At 41.6% G+C, this 22,487-nt stretch overlaps 1 protein-coding gene across 1 annotated transcript in view; it reads right to left on the reverse strand.

The window, feature by feature from the left end:
- KAT14 (lysine acetyltransferase 14) overlaps window positions 1-21,960 on the reverse strand; it is a 62,818-nt gene extending 40,858 nt beyond the window's left edge. The window contains exons 1-4 of the mRNA XM_032219753.1: window positions 21,574-21,960; window positions 16,768-16,886; window positions 7,643-7,764; window positions 1,012-1,193 (exon numbers count right to left, since the gene is read on the reverse strand). Coding sequence (XP_032075644.1) covers window positions 1,012-1,193; window positions 7,643-7,764; window positions 16,768-16,886; window positions 21,574-21,829 — 679 coding nt within the window. The 5' untranslated portion in view covers window positions 21,830-21,960. The remainder of the gene's footprint in view (window positions 1-1,011; window positions 1,194-7,642; window positions 7,765-16,767; window positions 16,887-21,573) is intronic.
- Window positions 21,961-22,487: the final 527 nt, after the last annotated feature.

Here is a 22,487-nt window from a genome sequence, read left to right on the forward strand (position 1 = left end):
GCCCCACAGGCTGACCACATTCTGAGTGCTTCCCTTTCACCAGGATGCCAGCCCCACATGCTTGCCGCCTTCTATGCGCACACCCCTGGGGTGGGTCAGGGCCAAGGCTCTGATGTCTTGATGTCTCAAGGGCGGCCCTGCGGACCACATCTAACCACATCAGGGCCGGATCTGGTCCATGGGCTTTGTATTTGACATGTCTGTTCTAGTCTAACAAAAAGAAGGAGTGGGGTGACCTGATAGTAGTCTTTCAATATTTGAGGGGCTGTCAGAGAATAGTGGGTTGACCTCCAAAGGATCCGAGGGTAGGACAAAAAGTAATAGATGGAAGTTCATCAGAGATATCCAACTATTAATTAATTATCAGTGGAATGGCTAACCTCCAGAATTTGTGGATACTCCATCACAGGAGGTTTTAAAAAAGAGATTGGACAACAATTTGCCTGAATGATATAGGGTCTCCTGACTGAGCAGAGAGTTGGACTAAAAGATCTCCAAGGTCACTTCAAACCGCATTATTCTGTACAGGTAGTCCTCAACTTACGACCACAATTGAGCTCAAAATTTCTGCTGCTAAGGAAGACAATTGTAAAATTGCCCAATTTTACAATCTTTCTTGCCACAGGTGTTAAATGAATAACTGCAGTGTTGAGTTAGCAACACAGTTGTAAAGTGAATCTGGCTTCCCCATTGACTTTGCTTGTCATAAAGTTGCAAAAGATGATCACATGAACTTGGAACACTGCAACCATCATAAATATGAACTAGTTGCCAATTTTGATCACATGGGAATGCTGCATAAGTGTGAAAAAGTCATAAGTCACTTTTTTTCAGTGCCATTGTAACTTCGAATTAACTGCTATAAGTTGAGGATTACCTGTATTTGGTTTCTTTTATTTTGTGATGCATAAAATTTACTCTCAATTAATTTTTCAAAGTTTGCACACATTCCCTTTCCATTCCCTTGAATCTTGAAATACACAGATTTATATGCAGTTCATTTAGCCCTACCTTTTGCTTTTAGAGAAGACACAGAAAGTTTCTCTCCTTCAGGCTTCATTATAGGGGGCCTATTATGAACAAGTTTCCACCATCCTGGTTCTCCGAATTCCTGAGCCCCAGAGCGAAAATACAAAGGGCTTCCCACAGAAAGGCAACCAGCAACAGTGCTCCACCATGTAGATGTCTTCTTTCTAAACAATTAATGGGAATAAGTAATTTAGCATTAGGATTTTTAGATAACACCTTTAATATCTATAACACAAAGCTATAAACTACAGGCATTATTCAATATCCTTGTTTAATGTTCATTGACCATTCAAAGTCATGACGGTACTAAACAAGTGGTATTCACAACTGGGCCTCAATGTTCCAATTGGCCCAGAATCCCCAGTCATGTCACTGCAATCTGAGTGCTTGACAACTATTTGCAGCTAAGGTTGCAAATAGTCTGCTGTCTTCCTACACAGTCAATGTGGAAGCTTGAAAGGAAGTGTGCAAGTTGTTTTTGTGAGTTGTTTGCATCCTTGTAGCTGTTTCTCTTGAGGAGTTTGGCTATAGTATGCACAAGTTCCCAGGGAATCATTCCTATGGATCTTCTACTTCACAGCATGTGTGCCCATAGAATGCTGACAATTTCTTGCTGGCTGCCAATAAGCAAAATCAGTGTAGAAACTGACAGGAAGTTGCAAGTCAAAAGCAACCCACAGGCGTCTAGTGGATAGGTAAGTGACTACTGCATTGCGATGTATGATGGGGCCAGGGGTAGCTGCTACCAGGTGAGGATGTGCAGGTGGCTGCCACTAGATGGGAATTCCCTGCTTAATGACAACAATAGGGACTGCAGGGTATGCCATCACTAACCAACGCAGTCATGTGAGATCACACTTTATGACTGCAGTGATTAGGAACAGAAATTCCAATCCCAATAACAATCATTAATCAATTGTAATAGCTATTTCTGTTGTCTTCTAGTTCATGTGTACCTTCAGATCAAAATTGACATGTGAAGTTTACTTCTATAGCAGTGATAGCTAACCTTTTTCTCCTTGCATGCCGAAATTGTGTGCGCACGCTATCACGCATGCCCACACCCACAATGCAATGTGCTCACCCCCCACCCATGTGTGTGAACCCCCCACACAGTTGACTCTGCCTCCTGCACCACGAGCTGGCCGGTGGGAGACGTGCGCATGTGTGATGGAGCTGAGCTGGGCTTACGTGCCCGCAGAGAGGGCTCCGTGTGCCACCTGTAGCATGCGTACCATAGGTTCGCCATCAAGGTTCTATAGTATAGTATTTTTAACATGTCAATTAGCTCACTGATTTCTGCTTTAAAAGACATACAAGAATCCAAAGAGGGGAAGAAGGCGGGGCTTAGCAGTGAGAAGATGGAGTTTCAGGCTACTCCTGAAATTCCTCTATACCAAAGGATTTTTGGACGGGTTCTTTGAACTCTAGCTGTCCCGGAGACGACAGTGAAGGTGGGGAGGGACCCAGGACCCCAGAGATATCTGCAAATCTCTGGGGGGGGTATTAACTCCTCATGCCAATTCCTTTTTGGATTAGTTGCGTGCTAACTGAAACTGCAGGTTGCCCCTAAGAATGGAAGAAGTGATGTCATCTGGTAAGCTGATTTTATTATCCAAGAGAGACTGTTCGTGTTAAAAAATTAAGCTAACTGAATCCAAAGAACAGGAAGATTTAGCGGCGAATTGGCTCTTTCTAATGGATTTATGACTGGTGGTTACTTTACTTCTTAAATGCTTCAAGAAACTCCGCGACATCCTCCCCCCTCTGAATCTCCCTAAGTGGATCGTAAAACTTATCTCCTACTAATTAGCCCGTCACGATTCGACATTTTTATTACTTTACTACCTAGTTCTGTTTACAACTAGATAAGATTGACAGCCTGTAAGAGACTAAAAAAAAAAAATGCTTTGAAGCCTGTGGGGAAAAAAAAAAAGAGAGCTTCTAATTTTTAACTACGACACATCATGGCGTCCCAAAATACCTCTAAGATTTCATTTCAGACTCTTTTCTCTGCGTGTAGAGGACTCTTTGATTCTTACCAAAAACTGGAAAGAAAACTGGATCAACTGATTCTAAAATATGAAGTTAAAACTGAGATCGTTGAATGCTTAAATGTTCCTGAAACACAAATGGAAAATGTGAGAAATGGTGTCTGGTCTATCTCAGAGGAAGAAAGGAGGGGGGAAGCTATAAAGACGACTCATTTAAAGAGACAGTGTGCAGGAGGAATGGAGAATCTACCCTTGAGAATTAAAGTTAATTTGGGAAATTTTATAAGCCTAGGACAACATTATTATTTCATCACCGACATTCAGAATCCAAAGGTGCCGAAATATTTCTGTTTGGATTTGCTTATGGAAACATTTGGTAAATTTATCCAACGAATGGCTATTGGACGGAGGAAATCTCGTTGTTGGAGGGACACAGGCTGACAGATGGGACAATACAACCTAAAATTAGCTAGATCGGATTACTTCAATTTGTAATAGATATAGCTGAATAATGACTGATATGGATAGCAATATATATAATTTGGAACTGGCTGATAGATTGATGAATACAATTGAAAACTAGTTAAACCTAATTGCTTTTTCTTGTAACAGATATTGCTGAATAATAATTGATATTGATAGTAATGTATATAATGTGGAGTTGATATGATAACTAACAATTGGATATGAGAAAACACCTTTAGACTATACATAAAGAGTATTAACTATAATAATTAGCACTATTAAAAAACTAAATAAAATTCATACAATCAAATGTTAATCAATACTGGGAAAATGTTATGATATATGATATAATTGAATATTATGGATGTTTAGCTAAAATAGGATATGAGGATTTGATGATAATAGAGGATTTTACAAATAAGTAAATGAACTGCCAGCATGTGTTATGGACTAATTCCTTAGCATAGCTAAGGATGAAGGATGTTTAAATAACCATAATAATTAAAACTGGAGGTATAATGATGTTGATATGGTAAATATTCGAGTTAAGATATCTGAATTAATATGAACTAACGGAAGAGAAGCACCAAAACATGTTGTAACCAGTTGATATACTTCTTTTTTTTTTTTTCATAATAGACACCTGTGTTTTGTTTTGTTTTCCTGATTGTCGTTTTTGTCTTTTTTTGTATTATCTACTATCCTTTATTTTAATTTTTAATTTCTATTTGTCCTTTTTTCTTTTTTCTTTTTTTTTTTTTGATTTTTCTCCCTTCCCATCGGTGTGGGTAGGTATTGTTTAAGATTATTACTCCTACCAATATTTCTAAATAATAATTACAGTTAAATGAAAATGGATATATAATAATGCTTGAGTTAATATGAGTTATGTTGGTTGACTGTGGAGGAGATGTACCAAAACTTATCTGTAATTGATTGATATATTAAGAAAGATGCTGTACCCGTTTTAAACTAAAACTAAAAAACATTTAATTAAAAAAAAAAAAGAATCCAAAGATAGTAAAAATGTTTTTCTGAACTCTCTAATTTTCTATCTATTAAAATTCTACAGTATGTGCTTTTGAATATCTAGAGGTATTTTTCACTTAATACCACAACTGAAAAGTGCAACTCTGTCATTAATGCAGTTGTTATGTTGAACATTACATTACTGCCACAAACCTATTTTTGTAGGTTTGTGTAAATCACCCACAGTTTTTAAACAAGACATCACATGAAATAAAATTTTACTGTTCCACTTTGCTTATTGGAAGTTGACTGAAAAGAGTGCAAATGGCAATCATGTGACCATGGGACACTGTGACCATCATAAGTACAAGGAGTTGTAAAGTTACTTTTTCAATGCTTTTGTAACTTGAATGATGTTAAGTGTACCACCTGTAATTTGTTTTATTTTAATAACTACTCCTAAATTATTATAGGCTTATTAAAATTGTTAAATTATCTAAAAGGAATTCTGGAACATTTCTAGTTGCTGATCCATATCTAGATATCGACATATCATCAATTTACTGCTATTCTACACTTTTGATCAGTGACACTTGTATTACAATTCTTCAAATAATAAAAGTTCATCATTTAATATCATAAATAAGCAGAAAAGTGATTTATCATATTCCACACAGATTCTCCAACCAAAAATTGCTTTTTAAAAAGTGTATTTAATAATGGAATGTGGCCTTGTGGTTTTTAAAATATAGTACAGTATAAACTCAGTTTAATTTAATTGGGAAACAGGTGTCAAATATTAACAAACTGATTAAATTGGAGAGTAATCCTGTGACAATTTGCATAAATACAATTTTCTGTTGCAGACTATTGATCCATTCCATGCTAAGTCCGTGGAATTGAGATCCAATATATTGAGATTTCTTGTACCATATATTTTAAGAAAGTTACAATAATTGAAAGTATAGCCAGCTGTAAGCAAGCGATTTATAACTATGAAAATATGAGAGCATTTTATTTTACAAAAATTGGTGGTGTATTAGAGATTTCCTTGAATCGTATTTGGTTAACGTTTCAACTACTACTAGATATAACATTGTTGTAAAAAAAAAGATGACTTTATGACTATGCTTTACAAAGTTTTTTTATATGCATTGCAAATTTCAGGGCTTGTGGCCTTTCTATCAAGAATAAAATAATAATATTATTGAAACTAGAGGTAGGTTCCTACCAGTTCAGACCAATTTGGCTGAACTGGTAGTGATATGCCAGCCTGGATCACAGAACCAGTAGTGACCACTGGACCACGCCGCTGAACTGGTCCACATGCTTGGACACTCGCCCTGCCTTGCCTTTGTCAGGTACATCCACTGCCTCCTGCTGCCTACACACAGGTAAGCATTGCGACGGGGACAGGAGGGTGCAGCCCGGCAAGCTTCACATGCTGGAGAGGGCAGCAGGGGAAGAAGAGGGCAGAGAGAGGAGAGGGCAGTGGTGCTAGCAGGATCGGCAGCAGTCGCAGGCAGTGCCCACATCCCAGCCGCAGCGGCAGGAGCAGCAGCAGAGCATCCTGGAACTCCCAGGGAGTTTTCCCACATGGCTTTGGCCAAGATATGGCGAGTAGCAGCTCCAAATGCTGGCAGGGTTCCCAGCGCCGCAGAGCAGAGTTGGCACCGCCTCTGCCAAAGACTGACTGTCCTTCAGATGAAGCGCCTGCACTGGCTGCCTCTAATCTGCAGTTTACTTGTGAGCACCATGCTGATGAGTAAATGTGCTCACGAGTAAACTGCAGATTAGAGGCAGCCGGCAGATCCTGGCTTGCTCGCTTGGCTGCTTGCCCCCTGGAGCTTGCAGGCAGTGAACAAAACTATCACCTCCTGCCTCTGCGCATTGAGGAGCACGGATTTCAGGAAGAGGCTGCCAGCGCTGCCCTCAGGTGAAGATATGAGCGGCGAGGCTCGATTCCACTTAGGAGCCCGAGTTTACTCGTGAGCACCATTGGCCTTTCTCCTTGCCTCTCCCAGCCAATGGTGCTCATGAGTAAACTGCAGCTAGGATCTCCCGTGTGTTGCATGGAGGGCAATGTTAGCACACTCCCAGCCCCACCCTGCAGTGCCTCCACCAGCTCAGGGCAGCGGACTCAGCTTCAGTCAGGACGATCCGAGGCTGTGGGGAGCCCCCCCTGTGTTGCATCCCCCTCCCAGCTTTTGCCTGCACCTATATGCCCGGAGCCAGTGGAGGCACCACAGGGTGCCTGGGAGCGTGCTAACCTTGCCCTCCCCAAGCACTGGACTCCGCCATTGCCTTCATCCCTGCCCAGGTCTCCCCCGACTGGGTCCCGAGGTAGGAGGCAGTGGCCAATCCCCCCTGCCCTCCGGATCGCCAGCATGAACGGCACCATGCTCCTGGGGGTCACCCGCTTACCTGCGCTGGGAGGTACCTGGCGCCGCTGGCGGATTTCCATGGTGACAGGTACACATATGTGGCTCCGCCCCCAGGCCGAGCGCATGCCTTTGGACCAAGGCCTCGGGGCTCGCGGAGCGGCCCATGTGCTCAGCTGGCTCTGGCTGCACCAGATGCCTCAAGGCACAGGTGAGCTGCTCTTGGCTGGAGGGGGGGGGGGTCACGAGGCTTTGGGCCAGGAGCCGATAAGCCGTGAGCACAGCTGCCCTACCGAGAGAAGCGCTTACCTCCGTTGGGTCCGTTGCCTCTGAAGAGTTCCCGGGCCAGTCTCTAGTTGGCAGAGATGCCGGGTGGGACTACCTGAATGGCCGTTTCTTTCCTCCTGGGCTCCGTCTCCTGGGCAGATGCAGCAGACAGAGTGTCCGGAGCAGATGGAATGAGCGCCCAGGGCCATCATCCACAGTCACCACTTCAAGACCAGGCTGCTCAGCTCACCCCCAGCGCTGTCCGGGAGACAGCGAAGAGCCCCGGCCTGCCCCCCCCAGCTGTCAAAAAGTTTCACCACCGGTTCGAGCGTGACTTGGGGGAGGCTCATGTGACAAAGTGTACGTGAGTGACGTCAAGTTGGCCACGCCCACCCAGTCACATGCCCCCCACCTAGCCACACCCACCAAACCGATAGTAAAACATTTTGAAACCCACTCCTGACTGAAAGTGTATTTTCCAAATTAACAGAGTATTTAAATGATAATACTACTGTGTACATTACTAGTAATATTTACCGGTTTCCTAGTAGATAACTCCAGTGTTTTTCAATAAAAGCACAAATGTCTTCTTTCCATCGGAAATAACCTTGGCGACCAGTTCCTTCTAGAGATAGATTATACATAGCCAGCATGACAACCTATTTTACAAACAGAAATGCTAATATTAACACCTCAAACAATTCATCTCCTTATATATAATAACCTTCTAAACTTTGTGTCATAAAACTTAAAAATTCCCAAAGATGAATTACTGATGCAATTCTATATTCAATTTTCCAATTTAATTACATCTCAAGCTACAGAAAACCCAAACATTCATCTTTCTTTAATCTTTCGTTATTGATTAGCTCTTGGGCGATATCAAAGTACAGAATTCCAGAAACAAATTATTACTAACATTTTATAAAAGCAATTTAAAATGGAATTGTATGAAATAAATTTAAAATAAAATTGGAATAAAATATGATTTAAAATGAAATTGGAATAAAATATGATTTAAAATGAAATTGGCATAAAATACAGTCTGAAATGAAATTGGAATAAAGTACAATAATTTAAGACATAGATAAAATATGATAAAATTGTATTTCAGTGTCACTCCTGCAATCTATACCAATCAGTCCCACATATGCAGGTGCGGCGCCATTCGCCAGCTCCAGCCTCCCTGGGACCTCCTCCTGCATGCTGCCTGCTGTCCCTTTGCCACATGTCACCCCGTTTCCCCTCCTTCAGAGACTCCGGCCCTTACTTAATCCTCCTGTGGTTGGTGGCAGAGGGCAAGGCAATCCAGGACTAAGCTGTCTCCACTGGGCTCCCCACCAGCCCGCATCTCACCCCATTGTCGCAATACGCCTGCAGTCTCCTCCTCTTTTTTTCAGTGCCATAAGCCTGCAGCCACCACTGCTGATTCAGTTCCAGCTGGCAAAGAGGCGGCGGTTAGGAGGCTTCTCACACTGAAAACTACCAACCTCCGCTTCTCGAACGTGTCAAAAAGAGCTTCAGTGCTGCTGCCATCGCCGCCCTGTTCTTCTGCCAAAGCAGGCATGGGGGTTGCATGTGCAGCCAGCGTGAAGAACAAGGAGGTGACGGGGGCGATGGGACTAAGCTCTTTTTTGGCACGTTTGCGAAGCAGAGGTCAGTCGTTTTCGGCACAAGAAGCCTGCAGAAGCTGCTGAGGCCCTCCTTGAATCTGGGGCCTGGGATTAGTCTGAAGGCCCTCTTGAAGAAGACCTCTGCTGCCCGGGGGAAGGTTCAGCCGGGCTGCTGCTTGCAGGCAAGGAATGGTCTGCCATTTTGAAAACAATCTGACTGTTAGTGCTTCTGAATTTTCTCACTCTAGTAGAAATTCAAATTTGGGGCAAATCCCAAGCCTGGGAAGACCACCCTTAAATGTAATGCTGGCTAATAAATCCGAAATTAAATTTGCCTGCACCTTCACAAAATGAAGGGATTGCAAAAGAACTCATTGTGAATACCAGCAATAGAGAAAAATGGGGGTAACCGGCAACATGGATTGCAAACACCACAGGAAAATACAAGCTGGATCAGGAACAGAAGCCTCGGTCTTGCACACTGAAGCCTTGGTCTTTTGCATGACAATGCACAAAGCATAGTGATGCCTGCTACCAAAGGGGCAGGCTGCAGGTGCTTAAAAGCCAGATAGAGTGGAGCTTGGCTTAATAAACTGGTGCTCCTTCGCGGAACGAAAAGCAGCATCAGTGTTTCCTTCAAGCCATTTGGAAGGTTCCAAAGATACTCACACTGCAGCGATCCCTGTAAACGGTGCCACGCTTAATCTCAGTGGGGGAAAGAGCCACCAGATTAAAATAGCTCCTTTGCTGCTGTCTCAAACTTTTAAGATCACTAATTGAAAAATCCAAGCATGGAGAATGAAGAAACGTGTCTCTCTAGCCAGACTGAGAAGAAAAAACTGAGCTCAGCCAAGAGAAAGAGACTAATGGGGCTTGTGAACATGCTAACTAGGGACTGCATTATAGAAATCCTCCCAGGGGTAAGACTCCCTAAGCCAAAGATTTACTTCACGACCCCACATGTGCTGGAGGAATTGTGAAACTTTGATAAAAACTTAAAACTGGTTCATCCAACCAGCTAGACCACGGGTAGCTGTCCTGGTGTTGTTTTAAGAAAAAAAAAAAGAACATGGCTCTCTTTGTTTATGTGTTGACTACTAAAATTTGAACGAACGCCATTTGCATAGAAAATGTTTACCCATTACCCCTCATGAAGGACATGTTAGCTCATCTGGCCAAAGGGAAAATCTTCACTAAGTTGGACTTAAGAGAAGCTTACTACAGAGTTCAAATTAAGGAACAGGATGAATGGAAGACCGCCTTCAATGGCCCTTTGGGTTGTTTCCAGTTTAGAGTGCTCCTGCTCGGACTACAGAGGGCACCAGCTGTGTTCATGCAGTTGATAAATGAGGTGTTGCATGAACATCTTTACAAGGGTTTTTTAGTTTATCTTGATGACATCCTCATTTACACTGAAACCTTAGAAGAACATGTGAGAATTGTGTGCTCTGTCCTGAAAAAACTCAGAGCTGCTGAACTGTATGCCAAATTGTCAAAGTGTGAATTTCACCAGGAAAAAAATGACTATTTGGGTTACAGCATATCACATGAGGGTATTGAAATGGACCCAGAGAAGGTTCGGGCAGTCATGGAGTGGGTGCCACCCAAACTGCACCAGCAAGCATTTACAAAGCTTCCTAGGTTTTGCCAACTTTTACCAACAATTCATCCCTCATTTGCTAGGATTGCATTGCCCATTACTAATCTGCTAAAGACAAATGGAGAAGCAAAGCCAAAACCTAGCCGACCACTCGAGTGGACCATGGAGTGCCAGGCTGCATTTGAAAAACTGAAACGATTGTTTGCAGCTGAGCCCATCCTAAAACATCCCCACATTGACACCCCTTTCGTGGTCAAAGCTGATGCCAGTGAGGTGGCTGTGGGGGCTGTACTACTTCAAGCTAATGCTACTGGAACCTTACAACTTTGTGCCTACACCTCTCGAAAACTGACTGAAACCGAAAGGAGGTGAGCAATTTGGAAGAAGGAAGCGTTTGCGGTCTGGTGGACCCTGTTAACCTGGAGGCATTTTCTCGAAGGGGAAAAACTCCCTTTTGAGGTGTGAATGGATCATAAGAATCTTGAGGCCTTGAAAACACCCCGGATGTTGTCACCCAAGCAACTTCGCTGGTCACAACACTTTAATAGGTTCAATTTCTCTCTACGCTACCCTCCTGGGAGGAAAAAACCTTATGGCAGATGCCCTATCAAGACTGCCCCAATATAATAGCACCCGGCAGGAAGTGATCTGCCAGGTCATCCCCTCCAAGCAATTGGCTGCTCCCGTTGTTACCAGAGCCCAGAGAAAGGTTGACCTGGACCTATCCACCAATCTAACCAGGGGGCTGAAGGAAGCACTAACAACTGATGACTGGTTCATGTCTCTCTCAAACTAATGTACGATTCATGATGGCCTCACATGGGTGGGGACTAAGTTGTACGTTCCTGTGAAGCTTAGGGGAGTTATGTTACAACAGGGCCATGATTTGAAAGCTGCTGGACACTTTGGGGTGGTGAAGACATTACACTTAGTTAAACGGCAGTTCTGGAGGCCATCTTTGAAAAAGGACATAGAGACCTATGTTCCTAGTTGCCCATTTTGTGCTTCTGCAAAGAGGCCACCTGGGAAGCCATCTGGATTACTCCAGAATATTGCTAGACCTCATGCTCCCTGGAAAGAGATATCCATGGACTTCATCATCGAATTACCCGAGAGCAGTGGAAACCCAGTCATTTGGGTGGTCACACATTTGTTCTCCAAGCAGGTGCATTTCATACCCTGCTTCAAGATCCCTTCAGCAAAAACATTAGCTAAACTATTTATTCAACATGTGTATAGGTGTTCCTGAACGCGTTATTTCGGACAGGGGAAATGTCCAGTTCACCTCCCACTTTTGGAGGGAGATCCTGAAGATGTTAGGCTCCACCCAAGGTCTAAGCTCCACCCACCACCTGCAGACTAATGGGGCTTGTGAACATGCTAACTCAGTTCTAAAACAGTACCTCAGGTGCTACGTAAACTATCAACAAGATAACTGGGCCAACTTACTGCCGTTTGCAGAGGTCGCATATAATTCCATACAGAGTAGCACGGGTTTTACCCCATTCAAAGTGGTCTCTGGTCAGGACTTTGTGCCCATCCTGGAACTGCTCCAGGAGAAGTTGCAAGACCCTTCCCTGGCAGAGTGGATTGAACAACTTCAGTACATCTGGTCCATTAATCATAAGGCATTATGTGCTCACCAAGCACATAAGAGATAGGCTGATAAAAAAAAGAGTTATGCCAAAAGAATACCAAATTGGGGATAGGGTTTTCCTCTCCACTAAGTACCTACAGACTACCCATAAGTCTAAGAATCTGGGACTGAAGTTTGTGGGTCCATTCCCCATTGTGAGAATTGTGAACTCTATTTGAGGGAAAAAGGTGCATACTCCGAAAAATACAGTAAATGCTTCTCTTTTTTCCATTTATCTCATACTTCTCTTTTATTAAACTTATTGCTACCCATCTTGCCTAGAAGTAACTCTAGGTAGCTTATAACCAAAAAAAGCAACAAGATAAAACATTAAAACAATAAATATCGATACTAAAATTGACTTAAAAATTAATAAAGATCGCAAGGTAGGGAGCAAGATGCACCCAGAGAGGAAGTGTGGTTTTATTTCAGTTTGTTAACAGGCCAAATGGCAGAGCAAGGTCTTCAGGACCCTTTGGAAGGTCAAGAGCAGGTGAGGATCTCACCTTGAGAGCGTACAATGTTCCAAAGGGCAGAAGCCTTAGCAGAAAAGGCTCTTCTCTTGGACTCTGCAAGCTGGAATTACTTAACCATCACAGTCTGCATCATGCCCCTTCTGCCACCATAGGTGGGGCGGGCTAATCCCATTGGGTGGGACAGTTTCTCAGGTAACTTGGAGCCATTCCATGAAAGGCTTTAAAGGGCTTTTACCAATGCTTTGAATTGGAACCAGAATCCAACTAGCCATCATTGAAGCCCACACAATAGTGGTGTACATGGGCCATCCTAGGGGCCCTAAGAATTGTTTGCACGGACACATTCCATCCAAGTTGTAGCTTCCAAATTTTTCCCTTTTCCTTCCCCTTTGCGTTTTCCCATTATCTTTATTTTCATGTGTATTTATATTATAATAATCTTAATTAAAAAAATTAAAATAAAAAAAATCTTAAAGGGTTGCTACACAAAAGAAGGCATACCCCCTGTTCTATCATTCTTGATTCAGGGCATGAACTAATGGATTCAAGTTACAGAATGGCAGAGTACAGTTTATTATAAATGGGATGAGAAGAGATTAAAAATGTTCAAAAATGAAAACTGTTTACACTGAGAACAAGCACAGACCAACATAACCAACAGTTAAAATGTTTTAATTCTGGGACTTCGGGGTGGGGGGGGAGGTATGGTGAACTGAAGATTTCACAAAAGCAGAACCAGTAGGTATAGCAAAGACCAGGAATCAGTGAGTAGACTGTTTCCTTGGAACTTTCTCTATATAAAGAAAGGACAGAAGGCTGCTCACATGTACTCTGGATGGTTACGTTTTGCAAGGACACCACAGGACAGTAATTTTCTGCAGGTTTGAGGGCTGGGAGGCTATGGATTAGCCATCGTACACACAATCACAGCAGAGATTTCTAAATAACATTAAGTTCATAAAACCTTACTTTGTAAGTTTCAGAAATTGCTCATTAAATACTTCTATACTACTGGTGATTTTTGGACTGACAAGTATGAAAACACTCGATGAGTAACTTCAATTCTGAGTGAAGAAAATTTTACTCATAAGCTTAAAATTTAAAGAATCTGAAATAAACAAAATACTAAATACACCCTTACGAACAATCGCAGAGGTCTGCAACATTTGTCCTAAATGTTGCCAGCTGAAATGGAGCTTCCGAGGGGTAGATGTGCCACTCTGATGCTCCGTTTGGGCTTCCAGAGGCCTAGCCTAGCACAGTGCTGGCTGAAATGGAGTTTCTGAGGGGCAGACTGACCAACAGAAATCCCATTCAGGCATCCAGAGGCTTTCCCCAGCCCATTTTTGGCCAAAACGGAGCCTCCGTGGACCGGATCCAGCCCTCCCAAGGATCCGTTCAGCCCTCCATGGGCCTCGCCGTACTTACTGTACTTACTTTTCGAAGAGCTCCAGAAGAGGTTGACCAAAGAAGCCAAAGGCTCTTATTCAGAAGCCCATGAAGCAGTAAGAATGTCAGATGTAAGGAAAACAACTTCCCCCATCTGAATAAAAGACCGGCTTCTCTGCCATGAGGGCCTGCAGGCTTAGTTTGGGTCCAGTATGGCCGGCGTCGAGCAGCCTCCTGCTTGCTGCTGACTGGCTAGTCAGGGTGTGGCAGCCAATCAACAAGGAGCTTGTAGTTCAAACTAATGAGACAAAGGAAGCAAGTTCCTTGTTGATTGGCTGCCGCCGCTGCCTCAATCCCTGAAGCTGTCCTGAAGCAGGAGGCTGCTGTGGCCCTGTCCAGGTCTTTTCTACTACCAGAGGCCTGCTGGCCACATGGCCCCAAGCCGAAGTTTTTTACTCAGAAACTGGTGAAAATGTTTTCCTTAGATTTCATGTTCTTACAGCTTCACCATCAACTGAATAAAACACTTTGGCTCTGCCAGTGAGTCAGCCTCTTCTGGAGCTCTACAAAAAATAAGTAATCCATGGGAAATAAGGTGAGGAGGAATAAGTGGAATCTGGGATGCTAGTCTGTGGACACCCGGTGGGGAAAGCAATTGTGATGTCCCCAGGGAAGCATGAGTTGTCTCAGTGGATTGGGGGATGCCTTGGGTGGCCTGCTCCAGCACTAGATCCCGCATGCTCTTCCCTGCTCTAAGATACCTCATTTAATGACCTGTGCATTCAATTAAGAAATGCATTGGGGAAAGCAGGAGAGATCACGTTCATTTAACAACATGATTCAATCAAATGAGTTCTTGGGTTACAAATGTAATTGGCAGGCTCTATTACATTCATAACTTGAGGATTACCTGAATTGATAGACTATGCCCAAAACATTTACTGAAGAAATGACAGATATAGATTTTTTTTTAACAGAAATGGTATTTACAACTCATTGGCTAAGAGAATGATTTAGAAAAGAACGTTTCACTGAATCTACAAAAGAAATTGGCTGAGGATTTTAAATTTAAAAGGAAAGTTCGGCAGTTCAAATCTCACCGGCTGAAGATTGACTCAGCCTTCCATCCTTCTGAGGTCAGTAAAATGAGAACCCAGATTGTTGGGGGCAATATGCTGATTCAAAACAGTTAGAGGGGTCTGTAAACCACTGTGAAGCAGTATATAATGTAAGTACTAAAAGCAAATGACAAGCCAAGAAAAACCTTGATAATTTTTTCCTACTCGATTTACAAAAAAGGCTTGTTAAAAATATTGAAAAATTCTGTCTAATGGGACAAAAAGGAAATGGAGAGAAATTGAATCCTACAACAATATTTGAGTGATTTAAAAATTTTCATTTTCATTTTTTTCATTTATTTGTCATTTATAGGCCGCCCTTTTCCCTGAGGGGACTCAGGGCGGCTTACAATTCGTGGGAAGGAGTGCAAGACAAAACATAAAATATGTGAATAAAATAAAATAAAACAGTAAAACACAACATTCATTCAACATTCGGGTGGGGCGGATTAGGATCTTATCCCCAGGCCTGACGGGATAGCCAGATCTTAAGGGCTATGCGGAAGGTCTGGACGGTGGTGAGGGTACGAATCTCCACGGGGAGATCGTTCCAAAGGGCCGGAGCTGCTACTGAGAAGGCTCTCCTCCGCGTAGTCGCCAGTCGGTACTGACTGGCGGATGGAATTCGGAGGAGGCCTAATCTGTGCGATCTGATGGGTCGAAGGGAGGTAATCGGCAGAAGGTGGTCTCTCAAGTACTCAGATCCACTACCATGGAGGGCTTTATGGATGGTAAGTAGCACCTTGAAGCGCACCCGGAGATCAACAGGTAGCCAGCGCAGCTCGTGGAGGATAGGTGTTATGTGGGCGAACCGTGGTGCACCCACAATCACTCGCGCGGCCGCATTCTGGACTAGCTGAAGTCGCCGGATGCTCTTCAAGGGCAGCCCCATGTAGAGCACATTGCAGTATTCCAGCCTAGAGATCACAAGGGCTCGAGTGACTGTTGTGAGGGCCTCCCGATTCAGGTAGGGCCGCAACTGGCGCACCAGGCGAACCTGGGCAAATGCCCCCCTGGTCACAGCTGACAAATGATGGTCAAAAGTCAGCTGTGGGTCCAGGAGGACTCCCAAGTTGCGAACCCTGTCTGAGGGGTATAAAATTTGACCCCCCAGCCTGAGTGATGGAACATTGGCCAAATTATTGGGAGGAAAACACAACAGCCACTCGGTCTTGTCTGGGTTGAGCACCAGTTTGTTAGCTCTCATCCAGTTCTTAACGGCCTCAAGGCCCCGGTTCATCACGTCCACCGCTTCATTGAGTTGGCACGGGGCGGACAGATACAACTGTGTGTCGTCCGCGTATTGATGGTATTATTTATACCCCATTAAGGCTGTTAGAAGTGAAAGTAAGATATATATATAAAGTTGGTTGATTTGATCAAGATTAAAACAAGTTATGACATATCTTGTTTTGTAAAGAGATATGGCAACTCTTTACAGACCTGCTGACATCAGGGCTGAATAGATGAAAGTTTAATGGGTTTATTTATAGACAAGAGATGGGATAAAAGTGATAGAAAAAAATGTCTGTTACCTTAGAGGTGAAGAATCACTAAATTTCATTATAGTTACGATAAAGGCTATCTCCTTATTCTTTTTTCTTGCACTATTTACTTCTTTCTGTTCTTTGTTTAAGTACAGATTTTATTTTTACATTTAAATAATCTTTAAATAAACATATACAGAAGAAAAAGAAATATTTTAAACATTGTTTACTGAAAAGGGTGTTGAAGGAAATCATTTTAAAAATTCTTCTGTTAACATTTAAAGAAATCTGAACTATTTCATTATTACATTATTTGAACTTTATTAATTAGCTTGCTACTTACTTGCTGCCATGTTAGTTTCAACCGTTCAAATTGCTCCTTCCCATCTTCTGAGCAATCAGAGCAAGTAAACTTGAAAAAGTTATCACCTTTAAGATAGGTGATCTGTTCTCTTGTGTGACCTGTAAATAAATAAAAATCAGTCCTTTTTTTCTCCACAAAAACAGTCACTCATTATGAATTATATTATAAAGTATTCTTTCTTCCGTTCAATCATGTCTGATTCTTGGAGGTTGCCTAGACAAGTACCTGCAATTTTCTTGGCAAAGTTTTTCAAAAGTGGTTTGCTATTGTTTCGTTTGCAGGCTTGAGAGAAAGTGACTAACTAAAAGTCACTCAGTGAGCTTTGTGCCGAAGACAGGGCTAGAATTCATGGTCTCCCAGTCTCTACCTGATGCCTTAACCACTACCTGAGACTGGCTTTTATATATATTACTTGATTCCGATTGTAATATTACTCTATTTTAGCCCTGGGAAGGCGGCAAACCACTTCTGAAAATCCTTGTCAAGAAAACTCCCGGGACTGGAGGCAGTGTCCGAAAGTGACACATGATTGAATGGAGAAAAAAAATTATTTTTAATATACTTTGTGCCTAAGGTGGGACTAGAATTCAACATCTCTTGGGTTTAGCCTGATATCTTAACCATTATACTAAACTGGTTCTCAAAAAGTAATTACCGTATAAGATGCACCTTTTTCTCTCAAAAAAGAGACTGAAAATCTGGGTGCGTCTTATACACTGAATACAACATTTTTGGCCTCCTGAAACCCCGCCCCCTTCACCAAAATGGCTGTGCATAGCTTGTAGGAAGCTTTCAGAGAGCTCCTGGGGAGGGAAGAAATGGGCCATTTGTTGCTCAATTTTGCCCCCCCCCCAACCCCCAGGAGCACTCCATAAGCTTCCTAATGCCCCCCGTGTTTTTTTTAACCAAAAATGGGCCTGTTTTGTGAAAAATGGGCTGGGTTTTTGCTTGTTTTTGCCCCCCCCCCGCCCCCAGGAACACTCTACAAGCCTCCTAAAGGCTATTCATGCCCTTTTTTTGAGGTCTGCAGAGTGCAAAAATGTTTTTTTAAAAAAATTGTCTCTTCAAAACCTTGGTGCCTCTTAGACTCCGAAAAATACGGTACCTGAGAGTAAAATATAACAAATAGAAATAGAATGGCCCTCAAACAGAAATCTTGGCATCTGTTACTGTCTTCTTAATAGAATACAGAAAACATACTAAATGCTACTATGGAATATTTATGTAATATTTACATGCTAATTAAAACATTTCAAATAAAAGATTCCATCCTGAAAACAGCTATTTGATGTTACATGTTCAAAATCAAATACTTTTGTTTGGGAGTGCTACACTAAAATCAGAACAAATAATGCTACTTTCTTTCAATTTCAGAAAAAAAACATAAGTATTTAAAGTGTCCAAGCATGTGACTGAGCTGTTATTCCTTGGCTTGTACTTTTTTCAAACTTTTGACCACTTAAGCTAGAATTAATTGATCATGTTCTTGCTGTTCCTGATTTAACTTTTTGAAATCCTGGTATGAAGCATGAAGATAGAAAGAGTTAATCATGCGGTCAGACAGAAGGCAATTCTTAATAGTGCTTAACTGTTTCTCTCTCAATTACATGAGTCAGCCTTTCTGCAAAATTATAGATATTCTAAAATAATGTACTAGGCAGAAATGTACACCAGTGGATGCAATTAAATTATAGATGGGTGAGAGGAATGTACGCAATTTGTACTTTGTATTTCCAGCAGCTAATTTAAAGATTAATATGTGCGGTGGTTTTTTGTGCTCACAGTAAGTGTTGTTAATGATGTGGTTCCCATCTTCAAAAAAGGTGGGGGGTGAGGAACAGATTCAGAAAACTACCGGCCAATCAGCCTAACATCAATACCTGGGAAGATAACTGGAAAAAATAATTTCAAAACAGAGCTGCAAACATCTAGAAACAAATAAAGTTATAATTAGAACAGGTTTGTTAAAAGCAGATCATGCCAAACCAATCTTATTTAATTCTTTCACAAAGTGACTAAATTAGTAGACCAGCGAAATGCTGTGGAGGTAGTATACTTAGACTTCAGCAAGGGATTTGATGAAGTAGACCACAATCAACTTCTTGATAAACTAGAAAAACGTGGTATAGACAGCATCACCACCAGATGGATATGTAACTGGCTGACAAACTGTACTCAGAGTTGTCCCTAATGGTACTACAACTACATGGAAGTAAGCAGTGAGGTGTCACAAGGTTCCATCTTAGGCCCAGTACTCTTCAATATCTTCATAAATGATTTAGATGAGGGAATTGAAGGGGAACTAATCAAATTTGCCAATAAAACTAAGCTGGAAGGAATACCGACATCCCAGAAAACAAGCTCAGGATTCAAAGATTTTGACAGACTTGAACAATGGACCCCATCAAACAACATGAAATTAAATGTGGAGAAGAAAATACCTAGGCAGGAAAAACCAAAGATACAAATACAGATTAGGCAAAACCTGGCTCAAAAACAGTAACTGTGAGGACCTTGGAGTCCTAGTGAACAATCACTTAAACATGAGCCAGAAGTGTGCGGCAGCAGCCAAAAAAGCGAATACAATCCTTTGTAGTATAAACAGAGGCATAGAATCAAAATCATTAATACCACTTTATAAATCCTTCATAAGACCATATCTGGAATACTACATTCAATTTTGGTCACCACATTACAAAAAATGTTGAGACTTTGGGGGGGGGGGGGGAAGTGCAAAGAAGAGCAACTAAGATGATTAAAGGCCAGGAGACTAAAACATATGAAGAACAATTGCAGGAATTGGATATGGATAGCCTAGAGAAAAGAAGGACTAGGGCGACATGATAACAGTATTCCGGTATTTTGAGGGACTGACACAAAGAGGAGGGAAGGTTAACTTATTTTCCAAAGCACAAGAAGGCAAGACAAAAAACAATGGATGGAAACTAATGAAGGAGAAAAGCAATCTGGAATTAAGGAGACAGTTCCTAACAGTGAGAACAATTAATAAGTGGAACAACTTGCCTTTATAAGTTGTAGGTGCTTCATCATTGGACATTTTTAAGAAAAGACTGACAGCCACCTGTCTGAAATGGTCCCCTCCTTGAGCAGGGGCTTGGACTAGAAGACCTCCAAAGTCCCTTCTAGCTCTATTCTGATTGAAATTGAAATGCTGTAGTAAATGCCTAGTACAAAGTATGGCTTCCTGAACCATAAGATTATTAATGGTGAAAACGGCCTCCCCCAGCGGCCCTCTGGAAGCCAGAAATGGATCGTTTCTGAACTTCCAGTAGGCCCGTTGGGCCCATTTTTCACCCTCCCCAGGCTCCAGAGGCTTTCCTGGAGCCTGGGGAGGGCAAAAACTGCCTCCCCTGGGGAAATACCAAACTCAGCTTGGAGGCGAGCAGTGTGGTGCGCGTGGGGGGTAGCGGGGGGGGATGTTGTGTGCACATACACATGTGGGGCACGCTTTGCATTATGGGTGCCAGCACACACACATGCTATCGCGTGTGCTCGCTCGCATTTTTGGCACCCAACAACAAAAATGTTAGCCATCAGTGTTCTGTTCTATCAGTATTAAGTTTCAGGGTACATTTAAAAATACAAAGGCTCTATGTTAGTTTGGGTCATTTTTTTTTCTAGGTGGGATGTGTGCATTCTGTACATACCCTGTTTTGCTGCAATGTCAATGCTATTTATACAGTTAAAACTACAGCAGCCTTTTTTCTAGTCAACAATCATCACTTACCGTATTTTTCGGAGTATACGACCAAGATTTTGAAGAAGCAAATTTTTTAAAAAAGTTTTTGCACTCTGCAGACCTCGCGAAAACAGGCCCATTCTCCCCCCCCCCCCACACACACACAAAAGAGCATGAATAGCCTTTAGGAGGCTTATAGAGTGCTCCTGGGGGCAATTTTTTTTTGCTCATTTCTGCCCTCACCAGCTCCCAGGAGCACTCTATAAGCCTCCTGAATAGAAAGCATTATGTTTGATTTTGCTTGATAATGCATATAAAAATGATTAAATTGGGAAAAGAAGTTGTCTGTCTGAAAAGTTGTCTGTCTTCCAACTTTGTTTACCTTGAGGCTGGGAGAGATACTAATTATTAATTAAGGTATTGTATCTGATTCAAGTTTTCCTCAACTGTGTAAACTCATTTGGGTAACTTTGGGCATAGGATTGTTGTGATAAGAATGAAGGGAAATGCAAGCCAATTTAAACACCTGAAGGAAACTGCATGCCTACATAAAAATTAACAAATAAACATTAAATGATTGTTATTTTGAAGGCCCTGACTTCATAGAATATTCTTAATACAGGAAAGGAATGGTTTGTGATTGCTGCCTTTCTGAATCTTTCTGAACATCTAAACACTGTAGTCCTTGAATTTCTCAATGGCTTTTCATAGAATGCAGGTATTTTCTCAGCCATGCAACAAAGAAATGTTGATTAAAATAAGTTCAAATAGCTAATATATGTTTAAGGCTTTTTAAAATGAATTTGCTATGCAACAATTTATTTGTGTCTTAAGAGGACCGGGAACTGTGTCATTTATTTTGAAACAAGCATAAGCGATTTCAATGTTGTTTACTTCAAGAAGTATTATATCTCCAGGTTTCTAGAGTTCATAGAAAACTAATTGATCATTTCTAAAAAACACCAAGTGAGTAGAACTGAATACTATATGGACAAGTGTGCTTATGTGTAAAACAGAGTAATAACTGCAAGTTTGAGAAACTCAAATTCATAAAGGACACAATATAAATAATTAAGAAGTCTTACTTGCTGGCAACCATTTTTGACATCTTTCACAGTAATAAGATATCTCCTCTGCCCAGGATGTTTCTCCTTCATCACTATTCATAGAGTCCCCGCTTTGATCATGGCTCAAATCCACTGATGCCTGATCTTCAGATTCTACTATAAGAAGAGTCTCTCCTTCTACTTCCCCCTCTTCCAGTCCTTCTGAAGGAGATGTTCTTGTAGCTTCATCATCATGACAAGTCATCATGTCACTCATGTATGCATTTTTATCCATTATGCCTATGGAGAATTATTTTCACTATATAAAAATGTTTTCTTCTTTAAAAAGCATGATCAGAATAATGATTGATTTGGTAAATATGATAATTAAATTATGTAACAGAAAATTACGGCGAATCTCTTTCTTTTCACGCTTGGGGTTTTCTTGCCATTAGCATTTTGCTATTCTCTCCTTCAAGTTGTATGGACAAAGTGGTATGTTTATCTAAAAGATTAAAATGTTCCTTGTATTTCTGTCTCTCAAGGTCTCTGTACACGCCTTCATGTAACCTCTGAAAAAAGATATATTATTATTATTAAAAGATTGGAAAAGATCCATCATACTTGCTATAAAATTAAGAATTCTTCAAAACTAATATATATTGCAATGTACGTTTTTATCAGATACATTTATTATTATTATTATTATTATTATTATTATTATTATTATTATTATCATCATCATTACACAATATTAATTAGATTACAGATCCATAAAGATACTTATAAAAATATATACAATAAGCAAAAAATACAATAGCCCTTGACTTGGGACTATAATTGGGACCAAACTTCCATCTCTAAGAAACATGGTCATAAACAAGATGTCATGCAGCTCTAGATGAGGTCCTTTCAGTAAGAAGCACAGGAGTACAGGAGGCCAGGGGGAGGCC

This window comes from Thamnophis elegans, chromosome 6 (assembly GCF_009769535.1).
Source record: "Thamnophis elegans isolate rThaEle1 chromosome 6, rThaEle1.pri, whole genome shotgun sequence".
Taxonomy (NCBI): Eukaryota; Metazoa; Chordata; class Lepidosauria; order Squamata; family Colubridae; genus Thamnophis; species Thamnophis elegans.